The sequence below is a fragment of the Cryptomeria japonica genome, chromosome 5, assembly GCF_030272615.1.
Source record: "Cryptomeria japonica chromosome 5, Sugi_1.0, whole genome shotgun sequence".
Taxonomy (NCBI): domain Eukaryota; kingdom Viridiplantae; phylum Streptophyta; class Pinopsida; order Cupressales; family Cupressaceae; genus Cryptomeria; species Cryptomeria japonica.
This window is the reverse complement of record NC_081409.1, coordinates 868,267,806-868,279,091: the sequence shown is the minus strand read 5'-3', so window position 1 is coordinate 868,279,091 and position 11,286 is coordinate 868,267,806. Positions and strand designations below refer to the sequence as shown.

Sequence of the window (11,286 nt, the reverse complement as noted above, 5' to 3'; positions counted from 1 at the left end):
TCCTTGATTGATTGTTCCACTTAAGCTCTATATGATCATGACTTCATTGAGTTCATTCCTTGACATCCTTGCAACATTGACACTATTGACAACTTTCCTTACTTGACAACATCATTTTACACTTTTCACTATCTCAACTCTAAAACTCAATTCCATCGCTCCACCATGTACTTTAGACATGAAACATGACTCCCTAACTTGACCACCTTCTAACAATCAAGACACTACATCTTCTCACAAGCGAAAGGCTAATGACTAAAGAAACTACTTCCAAGCTAAGCAAACTAAGCAAAAGAACTAACCTACGAGAAAAAAAGTGGGGGTCCCCATTTGTAATGGGGTGATGTGTGAAAACATCACAACATGTTCCAAATGACATCACCGCCTGCACTATACCGCTTAATGGTCGGCCAAGGTTGTTGCAAGTGTTGGTGCCCCCTCTCTTGGGCCTTTTTCTATTGTTGGTGGGCGGAGCTTTGCTCGTGTTGCTAGATCTATTATTGCTCTTCCTCCCAAGGGGAAATCTTGTCCTTTTCCTTGTGCCAAGAGCTCCCCTATTGTGGTTTGTGGCCAAGATGTGGTAAGAAATGTTGCTTTCTACCATCAATGTGGGTTGGTGTGCAGATTTGTTAGGCTCTGGCCTTCCCTCCCAGATCTACATCGATGGGTGAGTGATTCTTGAAAGTCTTTGGTTGTTGGTACCATCGATCTTTTCCCTTGTACTAAGTTTTTTTATTGCTTCATTTGCTTCTTTTGATGATCGTGACTTAGTGTTGAACCAGTTGTGGGCTTGGTGAGTTAACTCTCTCTCTCTCTCTCTCTCTCTCTCTCTCTCTCTCTCTCTCTCACTCTCTCACTCTCTCACTCTCAAACCATGGACAACTTCTTTTAACTCTCTGACTAAACCACTCAATGTGCGTTCAGGGTGGGTTTGTTTTCCCAATCTTGCTCTTCATTTTTGGGAGCATTCTTGTTATGAGGCCATTGACAACTCTATCAACCGCTTCTTGAAGATTGATGATAAAGTCCTTCATCAGTCATTCTACTTTTGCTCGCATTTTAATCCACATTAACAACTCTATGCCTCTCCCTCGGGATGTGGTTCTTATGGTTGGGGATAGGCCATGGACTCAATTGTTGGATTATGAGGGCCTCCCCTTTCATTGTCTTAGATGCTTCTCTACTAGTCATTTAGCTACGGATTGTTCTCTCTCACACCATAAAGGTGCTGCTACTTGGTGGAAGGATGTTAATGGTGATTATTTGGCTGTCAAAGCTTCCATTTTTAATGACTCTTCAAAGGCTAATGATGACTCCTTCCAAGATGAGGTTGTGCCTCTTACTGCTATTGTGGCCTCCCCCCTGGATTCTACTCCTCTTGCTACTGGTGTGGGCTCTTCTAGCCCCAAGGTTTTTACTTGTGTTCCTCCTATTCTACAGCAACTTGTGTCTGCTCCAGGTGCTAGCAAACCCTCCCTCTAAGGGGATTTTCCCCCCTTGATCCCACTTCTAATGATGTTCCTAATAGTAGTATTGCTTGGATAGCTGTTTGTCGAAGGGGAAAGGGTAATTCTCCCTGCCACCCTCCTTTGCCCCCCCCCCCCGTCCCCCCAGCCCACACCTAAACTCTTCCTCGAATTGTGAGTGAAATTTCTTGCCCCACTTGAGTTGGATTCCTAGCTATTATGCTAGTGTGTTGTTAAAGGTCTGTTTGGCCTTTGTTTTGCTATCAATGGTCTTGTGACCTACTGTTAATGGCCTATTTTTTTTATAGCTGCCTACAGGCTGTTTGTATATAGGGTCAGCACCCTTGTTTTGCTGTTTTATTTATCAATCATAAACCATTCGTATAGTCAATGAACACAAACTATGTTGCAAGAAATTAATAGATAAAATAATAAAGCAAACTATCCATGAAGTCAAGTCTAGCTATATGAAGTCATTAAATAAAGCAAACTATCTTTGCAATTGATGTGATTATATCAATTTACACCAACAGTTTTCATTTTCCACCATTCAAGTATCCTACAAGGATACAACATAGCCTCTTGAAGTTCTGATGCAGAGATAACCTCTTTCACCCAATCAACAGCATTATTTTATAAGCAACAATTCAGTTGCTTCCCAAGGATATTGTTCTCCACTTCCATTATGGTGCCTTTATTAAGTTAAAAAGCATCAACATACTAGAACAGGAAAGTGTGACAAGATGGCTGAGGGTAGAATGGACCTAAGTACTTACATGCAAATTCTGCTCAGCATGATAAAAACACAGGTGCATGAATATATACCAACAGTAAACTACAACTGTACGAAACATTACAAAATAGTTGCAGAAGGGCAGATTACCAGAAATCACAATTGAGAAACAACAGATAAACCCTGATGGTAATAAGGCTTGGTTCAACCAATGGGTGTACTTAAGAAGTGCATACCTTTCTTGTATTTTATAGAATCAAATACTTGCTAGTTGTTATATCATTGGAGTTCCGTACATATGTTAGGCACATCCATACACAATAAAACAAAAGAATTCTACGCAATATGCATCAGACCCAATAAGCGAGCAAACTTTGGATCTCAACATTGTACATGAATCTGATTTGCAATCGGCCCATCCTAAAAGAGGCAATTCTCCAAACATAATATGTATCAGAAATGCAGAAACCTAAGACATACCTTATGTTGAATATTGTCCATCAATAGGTAAGTAGTTTCTCTTGTTTAAAGAAGTTGGCATGCAAACGCTACAAACCTCTTTCTTGAAATACACTTGTGCAACATAAGCAAGAAAATTATCATCAACAAGCTGACGACTCGTTTTTTTGGGTAGTACAGAGCAAAATGACACTGCCTTCATGACGGAATATATTTGTCCAACAAACCAGCCAATGCGTTAAAGTAACCAGCCAACTGTCAGACAAAAGGTTTACTGAGTAATCATGGAAATTTTTGATACCATCAATGTGACTAATCTCCTTATACCAAATAAATCTAATAATCTGTTGATCAAGGATTACAAACTTAACCTTTCATTCAGAACATGATTACCAATACCAACAAATATATGGTTTTTGATTTATTTCACTTATTGGAATGTCTTATTGATCTTCAAAAACAAGAAATAATGTTGCAACATATACGCATGCATCTTACCTGTGACAGGATACCATTTCCACTGTAGCCTTCTATCACCAAGCCTGCTGTTAGCCCCAGCATGGCCCATCCTCCATTGATTGCTTCAATTTTACAATCCCTCTGGATTATTAAAAAAATCAGACTATACACAAACATTACAGTACTTGACACATGCAATAACTCCGTTACATTTTTTTATAAAATCTAAATTTTCAAATAGAGGGAACAATATGAAATTCAGCATTGTCCAGCAACCCAGAGTATGACAATTAAATGAAAGTTCCAGTGCAGAGCTGAATTATTGTAAGTTGTATCATGATGCTACATAATGCATTATTAAATACTCTACATAGCATTCCAACGTAAATTAGATGGTTGTCGCATGCACATGCTGATGTAATGTTAATGTAGCATGTAATTTTAGTCACATGCACTACGACTTGAGTGCAGCAGGATTTCAAAATCTGATTTTTGTATGACAGCAGTTGAAGTAGCTACATTGATTGGTCAACAACTATGCTCACGAACGCAAGAGTTTCTTCAGTAGTGGAAGAGTGATAACATAACATTTAGATACTAGTAGCATTATTTAGAATCCAGATTGACACAGAACACCAATGGTATAAATGGAATGCAATTACTCAAGACTGAATTGGGAAAAATTGGGAAACTGAAAAATACTATAATATTAATAAAAATAGGAGAAAACGTTGGTTTCCCATCTGATGCAAGCTTAAAATAGTTTTTATTTTTTTCTTTCTAAAACTAGAGTGAGGATCTGGGGGCAGTAGCAAGGTCGAGAGACAGCCACAAGGACTTTCATAGCTGTTAGAATTTCTGATGGTCGCTCAGCAGTTGCTCTGGGCACAGGCACAGCAGTTGCTCTGGGCACAAACACAACAGTTTGAAATTTAAGATTAGTAAATTCAGAATTTAGACTATTTTTGTCAAGCTTTTCTGGGCACTGAATTTCTGAAATACCTATTGATAATTTGATAGTCTTTATTTATATCTTAATAATAAGTGAAAAAACAGTTTATCTTTAAGCCCTGGAGTTAAGGAAATTTACACAGTTTTCAGTTCTATGTTTGAGGCTTTTTAAAAAATTTAATGGTCACTCAGCTATTGTTCCAGGCACAAGCACAACAGTTGAATATTAAAATTAGCAAATTCAGAATTCAGACTCCATTTTGGTAGGTATTTTTGAGCACCAAAATAGTTATATTGATAGTCATTGTTTTTATCCTGATGATAAGTGCAAGATCAGTTTAACATTAGGCACTATAATTAGGGTATTTTAGGTGCAGTTTTTTGTATCTAATTTTAGGGTTATCTTTGTCTCTTGTTTTAATTTCACGCAACAGAGATTATTTTAGGTAGATTTCCTAAGGATAAGGATGTATAAAATAAGATTATCTTTTCGACAGCTTGATTATTTTTAGAGCAGTTTCTTTTTTGTAATAAGGAAGACTAATAACAAGACTTTGTTTGATACACCAAGTTTGTGGGTTATTTTTTACCCTTGGCACACATATTTTTGTAGTCGTGATTTTTATCAGAATATTAGAATTATCTTTTCAAACTAAGGTATATTCTGAGTTCAAAGTGTATTATCCATACATCATTTACTGTGTATGCAAGTTAGGGCACTCAAATTGTGAGTTTGATCCAAGTTTAAGTTACATAATTTGTGTCAAACCCAAGTGCAAAATCTGCATACCATGAGCTGGATTTTAACAGTAGCACATGCCATCTTTCCTAATTTTATTGCTTTTAACCAAGCTCCAAACCCCTCAAAGAACATATTCATCAAGGCCATAGGCAAAGTTATTGAAATTTGACAAACACAACAAACATCTAAAAAATTGTGCCCAATATTTATAGTACAAGTCCAAGTCTTTGAAGTGCACCTAGCTTGATAAAATCCAAATTTGAAAATGTAAGAATGAGTAAAAATTGTAAAACTAAGCGTTTATAGACAAAAATGAATCTCTTTCACTAAGCAAACTAAATTCATCCACATCATAGTTGAATCTGTTTCACACTTACATTGCATGGGCTGATCTTTATATTTTTAGTAGATACATTAAATATTGACATTTTAAAAAAATTAGCTTCTTTTAGTTTGTCTAGGTTAATTTAAGAAATTTTAGTTTATTTGTATCTTAAAAAGAAAAATTAATATTTTTATATATTAGTTTAATAGCTTTTCCCCATTGTACCTAAAATCTGGAGAAGAATTTGTTGTCCCAGAAACTGAGAAACACTAGTTTTCTTTCTTGATCTTTTGTTGCACGCATATGAGTAGTGAGGAAGACAACATAGCAAACATCTCCAAAGAGAAAGAAAGAGTGTCACTCTAGCCTACTGTTGTGACCATTTCACACATCGCCCCATTTGAAATGGGGACCCCCTCTTTTTGCTCGTTTTTCGCTCGCTTTTCGCTTCGCTTTTAGGGTTTTGTTAGTCAGTCAATTGTCTGGATTTAGGGTCAAGCCTTAGGGTTTTAATTGCCGTCTTTTTAGGCCAGAATCCAGTCAATTTTGAGAGCTTTTGAGCTTCTTTTGTAAGAATGCAAATTTTGAATGCAATGATTTCGCCAAAATGGTCTATTTTCAATTGGAATTTTGAGTGCAGAGCTTAAATTTGTGTAAGTGTTGAAGATGAAGTGTGATTTTTGTCCAATTGAGTAATTTTGACCAAATTTTGACTTTTTTGATTTTTGATCCCAGGGATTGGGAATGATTTGTTTTCGCCTTGTGAAGTGATTAAACTTGTGAAATCATGTTATTTTGACCTGTAAGAGCAAAATCGCTCCTGTCCCTCAGTGAAGGACCGGAGCTACAAATCAAATATTGCTTTGTCCTTGCAAGATTTTAACGACTTGACGTCTTGAAGAGATCCAAGGAGATGCATTTTACCTAATGAATATAACTTGAAGTGCCGACATGAAGGAGAATGACCCAGAATGCCAAAATCGCTCCTGTCCCTCAGTCAGGGACCAGGGCGAAATTCTTTGTAGTTCCCGTCCCTCTCAAAGGGACCAGAGCGAAATTCTTCATAAGGTACGTTCTGGGCAAAAATCAAGCAAGCTAAAAGTTTGAAGGCAAGAAATGATGTGACTTTAACCCATTGAAGACAAATTGAAGATTATGAAACGTCAACAAGGGATCCAAATACCTAAGTTCGCTCCTGTCCCTCAGGGAGGGACCAGAGCGATTTTTACTTTAGATGATTTTCTTGCTCAATTTGAATGGACCCCAAGGCATGGGTGAATGGAATGGAACGTTACGAATCCGTTGAAGGTAGTTTTCGAAGATGATAAAGTGAAATGAAGCCCACAAGGCCAGGATCGCTCCTGTCCCTCTCCAAGGGACCAGGGCGATATAATGATTATACTATCGTTCCTCCAAATTCAAGACTTTCTAAGACGGAGAACAAGGTGGCAAGGACGTCTTAAGGCATCTCCATCAAACACAAAGCATCAAGGGTCGTCAACATTAAACGAATTACATCAAGACCCCCAGTTCGCTCCTGTCCCTCAGGAAGGGACCAGAGCGATATTGAATATATTGGCCAATTCATGCAAAATCACGTTAAGTCAAGACTTTACAAGGTCGTAAAAGGTTCAAGGCGTCCTTTGAAGGTCATATACCAAGGTGTTGAACGTTAAAATGCTACCAATTTGTGCAAAAGGCCTATATCGCTCCTGTCCTTTGGACAAGGACCAAAGCGATTTTTATTAAAATACCCATGTTCCCTCAAAACCAAGACAAGGCAAGGATAGGCAACGTCAAAGATGCTATTTGGAACGTGATGAACAAAGAACCAAGATCAAAAGTTTGCAAATTTGACCAAGGACACAAGGATCGCTCCTGTCCCTCTCCAAGGGACCAGAGCGATATTATTCATATTGGCTAAATCTCTCAAAAATCACGTGAGGTCAAGGTTTTTGCGGATCACACAAGGTCTAAGGCATTATAACAAGGTGATATGCAAAAGGGTTAAACGTTAAATGATCATCAAATTGAACAAAGAGGCTATGTCGCTCCTGTCCCTCAGGAAGGGACCAGAGCGATTTGCGTAGGATCCTTCATTTTCCTTCAAATGCATGTCAAGGCAAGTTCACGCAAGATCAAGGACGTCCTTTAAAAGGCAATGAACAAGGAACCAAGGTTGAAGGATGATGCGTTTTAGCTAGAGCTTCAAGATCGCTCCTGTCCCTCTCCAAGGGACAAGGGCGATGATCCTCCCAACGTTTAAATGTCTTGTGGAATTCAAGCGAAATGAAAGTGGAATGAAAGAATAGCATTGTTTGTCCTTCACAAAGATGATTGAGGCTCGAATTTACAGAGGTCAAGGAGAAGTTATGAGGATCGCTCCTGTCCCTCTCCAAGGGACCAGGGCGATATTTGCCAAAATACCTATTATCCTTCGAAGATCATAACAAAACAAGTTGCAAAGGGTCTAAAACGCCATTTGAAAGGCAATGAACGAAGAGTTAGAATCAAAAACGATAAATTTCAAGCTAGAAGACAAGGATCGCTCCTGTCCCTCTCCAAGGGACCAGGGCGATATCACATTTAAAGACATTCCTTCGCACAAACAAGTCAATCAAACTCGAAGGACCCAGCTAAAATGTCGATTTGAACGTGGAGATGAAGACTTTGGACATCAAAAGTGCAAAGATTAAGACCAAATTGATGGATCGCTCCTGTCCCTCAGTCAGGGACCAGGGCGATGAGGTATGTATATTTCATTTTCAAATTTTGGCGCCCAAAACAAATATTTTTGAATTTATTTTAAATGCTAAAATTCGATATGTTTTGAAAATTCAATTAAAAGCATTTAAAATAGCACATGGTATTAATTAATTAATTGTTTTTTTGCCTTGTGAGAAAAAATCGAATTTATTAAATAATAATGAAGGCATTTAATAATTAATTATTAAATTAATAAAAAAATCAAAAGGAGCGCTTGGCATTTTAGAGGTCGGCCTTTATTATTTATTTAAAAATCATTTAAATTGCCTTATTTTTAGACAAGTCGGCCTAAGGTAATTATGGTGAGAAGCGCCTATAAAGGGGAGATGAAGATCGTCATTTTCACATCATCATTTATCATCTCTTACATGCGATCTTGAAGGAGAAAGTGCGAATTGTGTTTGAGGAGTGCGAACTTAGTTTTCACTTGGGCGAATTGACAAAGGATCGATCATTTAGAGGAGATCACGTCAAGGACATACCAAAGGTGGCGAATTTGTCAAATGCATTAGAGATCACGTCAAATACTTGAAGGGTGGCGAAGTTGATAAGAAGAACGTTGATTTGAAGATCACATCAAAGCTATCTAACGTCAATTTTGCCTAGGCGAATTTTATTCATTTTGCATTCTAGAGTTAGCTCTCTATCGAGGTATGGCGATTTGGTTTTATTGTTTTAAGTTTTAAATCGTCATAGCTTAAATTTTGAATTTAGAAATTTTGAAATTTTGAATTCCTAGCTCGATCGTTTTATTTTAGGAAATGATAACTCAAAGACTTATCATGAAGTTTCCTAAAATTTATTCTCTAATCTATGTTATTTATTGCAAAATCTAGCTTCTCATTATGAAATGTTGTGTAGGTATGGCAACCCCAAAGGCGGGAGCATCCACCAGTCGTTCAGCTCTCATGAAAGAAGATCAGAAGACCGAAGAAGTGGAGACCAAGATCGCGTCGAAGTGGAGCAACATTGGAGATACAAACTTAGGCAACTTCAGCACGAAGAAGTTTCGAGAGGTCCCTTACATTGGCAAGCCATCACCTATCGCCCGGAGAATAATCGAGAGTGGCATCGTTAAGGCGGCCGGCTTTCCTCCAGCTATTCAGTGCCATGAGTTGATGATCGAGTGTGCTCGTCACTATAATCCACAGTCCAGAACGATCGTGTCCAACGAGGGAAACACTTTAGCATACCTTTCAGAGGAAGCTATAAGTGAAGCTTTCCATCTTCCAGAGCACAGGGACATGATATACAAGAGCATAGAAGGAGCCAGATCAATGTACGAAGATGATCCAGATGCTTGTCTAAGCATTATCAATAAGAACTGGCTACTCAAGAGCCGTCCCCGTCTGAGCAAGGTCCCGAACACACCGCACAGGATTGATTTCCAGGAAGAGTACAGAGATTTGATTACCATGCTCAACCGAGTTATAGGAGCCCCTCATGCCTTCTATTTTGAGAAGTGGATGTTTTACTTCATCCAGGTGATTGTTCAGGGAAAAGGTACGATACATTGGGCTAGGATTATTAGCCATTGCTTAGACGTACAGTTGAGGAGACTCAAGGCTACTAAGTCCTTCCACATGAGTTCATATGTCATCTATGCCTTGGTCAGGAGTGTTGAGTACGCAGGACTACCTCACAGAGGAGTGATTGGAAGAGGACCCGGCGAGGTCAGAGCTTGTGATTCCTATGCCTACTTGCATCATCCGCCAGGAAGCAACTATAAGTTGGTTAATGATACCTTCACGATGCACATCACAAGGACGTTGCAAGGTGGAATTCACAACAGGTTATCTCAGGATGCACAGGAATTCATAAAGAGGTACGATGCTTGGTTCATTCAGTTTCCCAAGTTCACTTATATTAGAGTGCATGGATGTCCTTCACCTCCATACATGTTGCCGAGATATCCGACAGACAGAATTGTGTTACTTGAAGTAACAAGACAGTTGGCAGCATATGCGAAGGCATTCAGACACAGACATCAGAATGGGGTTCCAGTACCTATCATTTTGGGTAATTCAATTGAGGTATGTCCTAATGCTTTAGCCATGGATGACGCAGAGAAGGAGTTAGCCTTGTATTCTTTTTCATCTTTTGCTTTGAGAGAAAGCTTTGATCCACATGGGCATTTAAAGGAGACAGTCGACAGAAGGTTTAGGCATGAGTACCAAATAGAAGATTTTATGATGAATCTCTTAGATGATCTTGAAGTGAAACGGAAAATGCATTCTAGATTGCCTTTGGATTTCATCAGGAAATGCAGGATTTATAGAGTGGCCAACCAAGCTCAGGACAGTGGCAGACATATCCAGTCTTCCTATGATCGAGAAAGCAAAACAATAAGGTTAGATTGGAATGAGCCCGAGGTCGTGGATTTAGATACTTTGATGGCACCAGTCTTGTCTTGTACTCGCAGATGGGTTGACGTTCAGCATCAGAAGTTGAGAGACCAAGGCATAGCTATGTCTTTCACTTTGGAAGAGAAACCAGCCGAAGGTGGAGCTAGTGTGAGTGAAGGCAATCCTAATCCTAGAAATTCAGGAGAAGGTAACCTTCGATGTGCCAGTGAGGGCAATCTCCATCCAAGAGGTTTGAAGAGGAAAGAGAGACCTGGAAAGAGAGAATCTTCCAAGAAGAAACAAGAGGCTAACAGAGATCGATCATCCGGTACTTCTTCTAGACCGGAGAAAAGGACACTTCAAGTGGAAGAATCCATGGAATCGATGGTACAGAACGACAGGCAGGAAGAAGGACAGGCACAGCAAGGGTCACCAGATGGATCTCTCCAAGATTATGAGTTGGATGAAGATAAAGAAGACAATGAAATGACATCTCCTCCCAGAGAAGAAGAAATAGTGCATAAAGAGATTCAAGTTCGAGAAACAAGATCGATTATCCCAGATTGGTTGAAGGAAAGATTAACCAAGGTGATCGTAGTAGAAGACGAGGACAATGCAATTGATTTAGAGAGCCTTGTTGGACGTTCACACGAAGTAACAGAAAAGAGGAAGGCTACCAAGATGTCCAAGATGATTCGAGATGAGACTGGATCCAGGAAATTGCAGATAGCTACACCGGCAGTAGACAAATATGAAGGTGAGATCCTAGCAGAGGAATATGATATACAGACATTTGAGCTAGGACCATCTACAGCAGAGCAGACTTTAGATGATGCCACCGATTCATTTGAGGCATTGAAAGACAAGCTTAGAGAAGAAATGGAGAAGAACAGAAAGCTTGAGAGAGAGGTCGGTGCATGGAGGACTTATTTCAGTCACATCAATGAACCTTTGGGACGTCAGGATCCAGCTAGATCACCAGTGCAGGCACTTCCACTTCAATCAATCAATGAAGCGGAAAGATTCAGGAACATGGTCCA

General features: G+C 39.1%; 1 protein-coding gene across 2 annotated transcripts in view; it reads right to left on the bottom strand.

Moving 5' to 3' along the window:
- Positions 1-2,417: 2,417 nt before the first annotated feature.
- Positions 2,418-11,286, bottom strand: part of LOC131043410 (uncharacterized) — an 83,006-nt gene continuing 74,137 nt past the window's right edge. For both annotated transcript variants that reach the window (XM_057976602.2, XM_057976601.2), the window contains exons 4-5: positions 3,157-3,258; positions 2,418-2,913 (exon numbers count right to left, since the gene is read on the bottom strand). In XM_057976602.2, the coding sequence (XP_057832585.1) occupies positions 2,857-2,913; positions 3,157-3,258 (159 nt within the window). In that variant the 3' untranslated portion in view covers positions 2,418-2,856. The remainder of the gene's footprint in view (positions 2,914-3,156; positions 3,259-11,286) is intronic.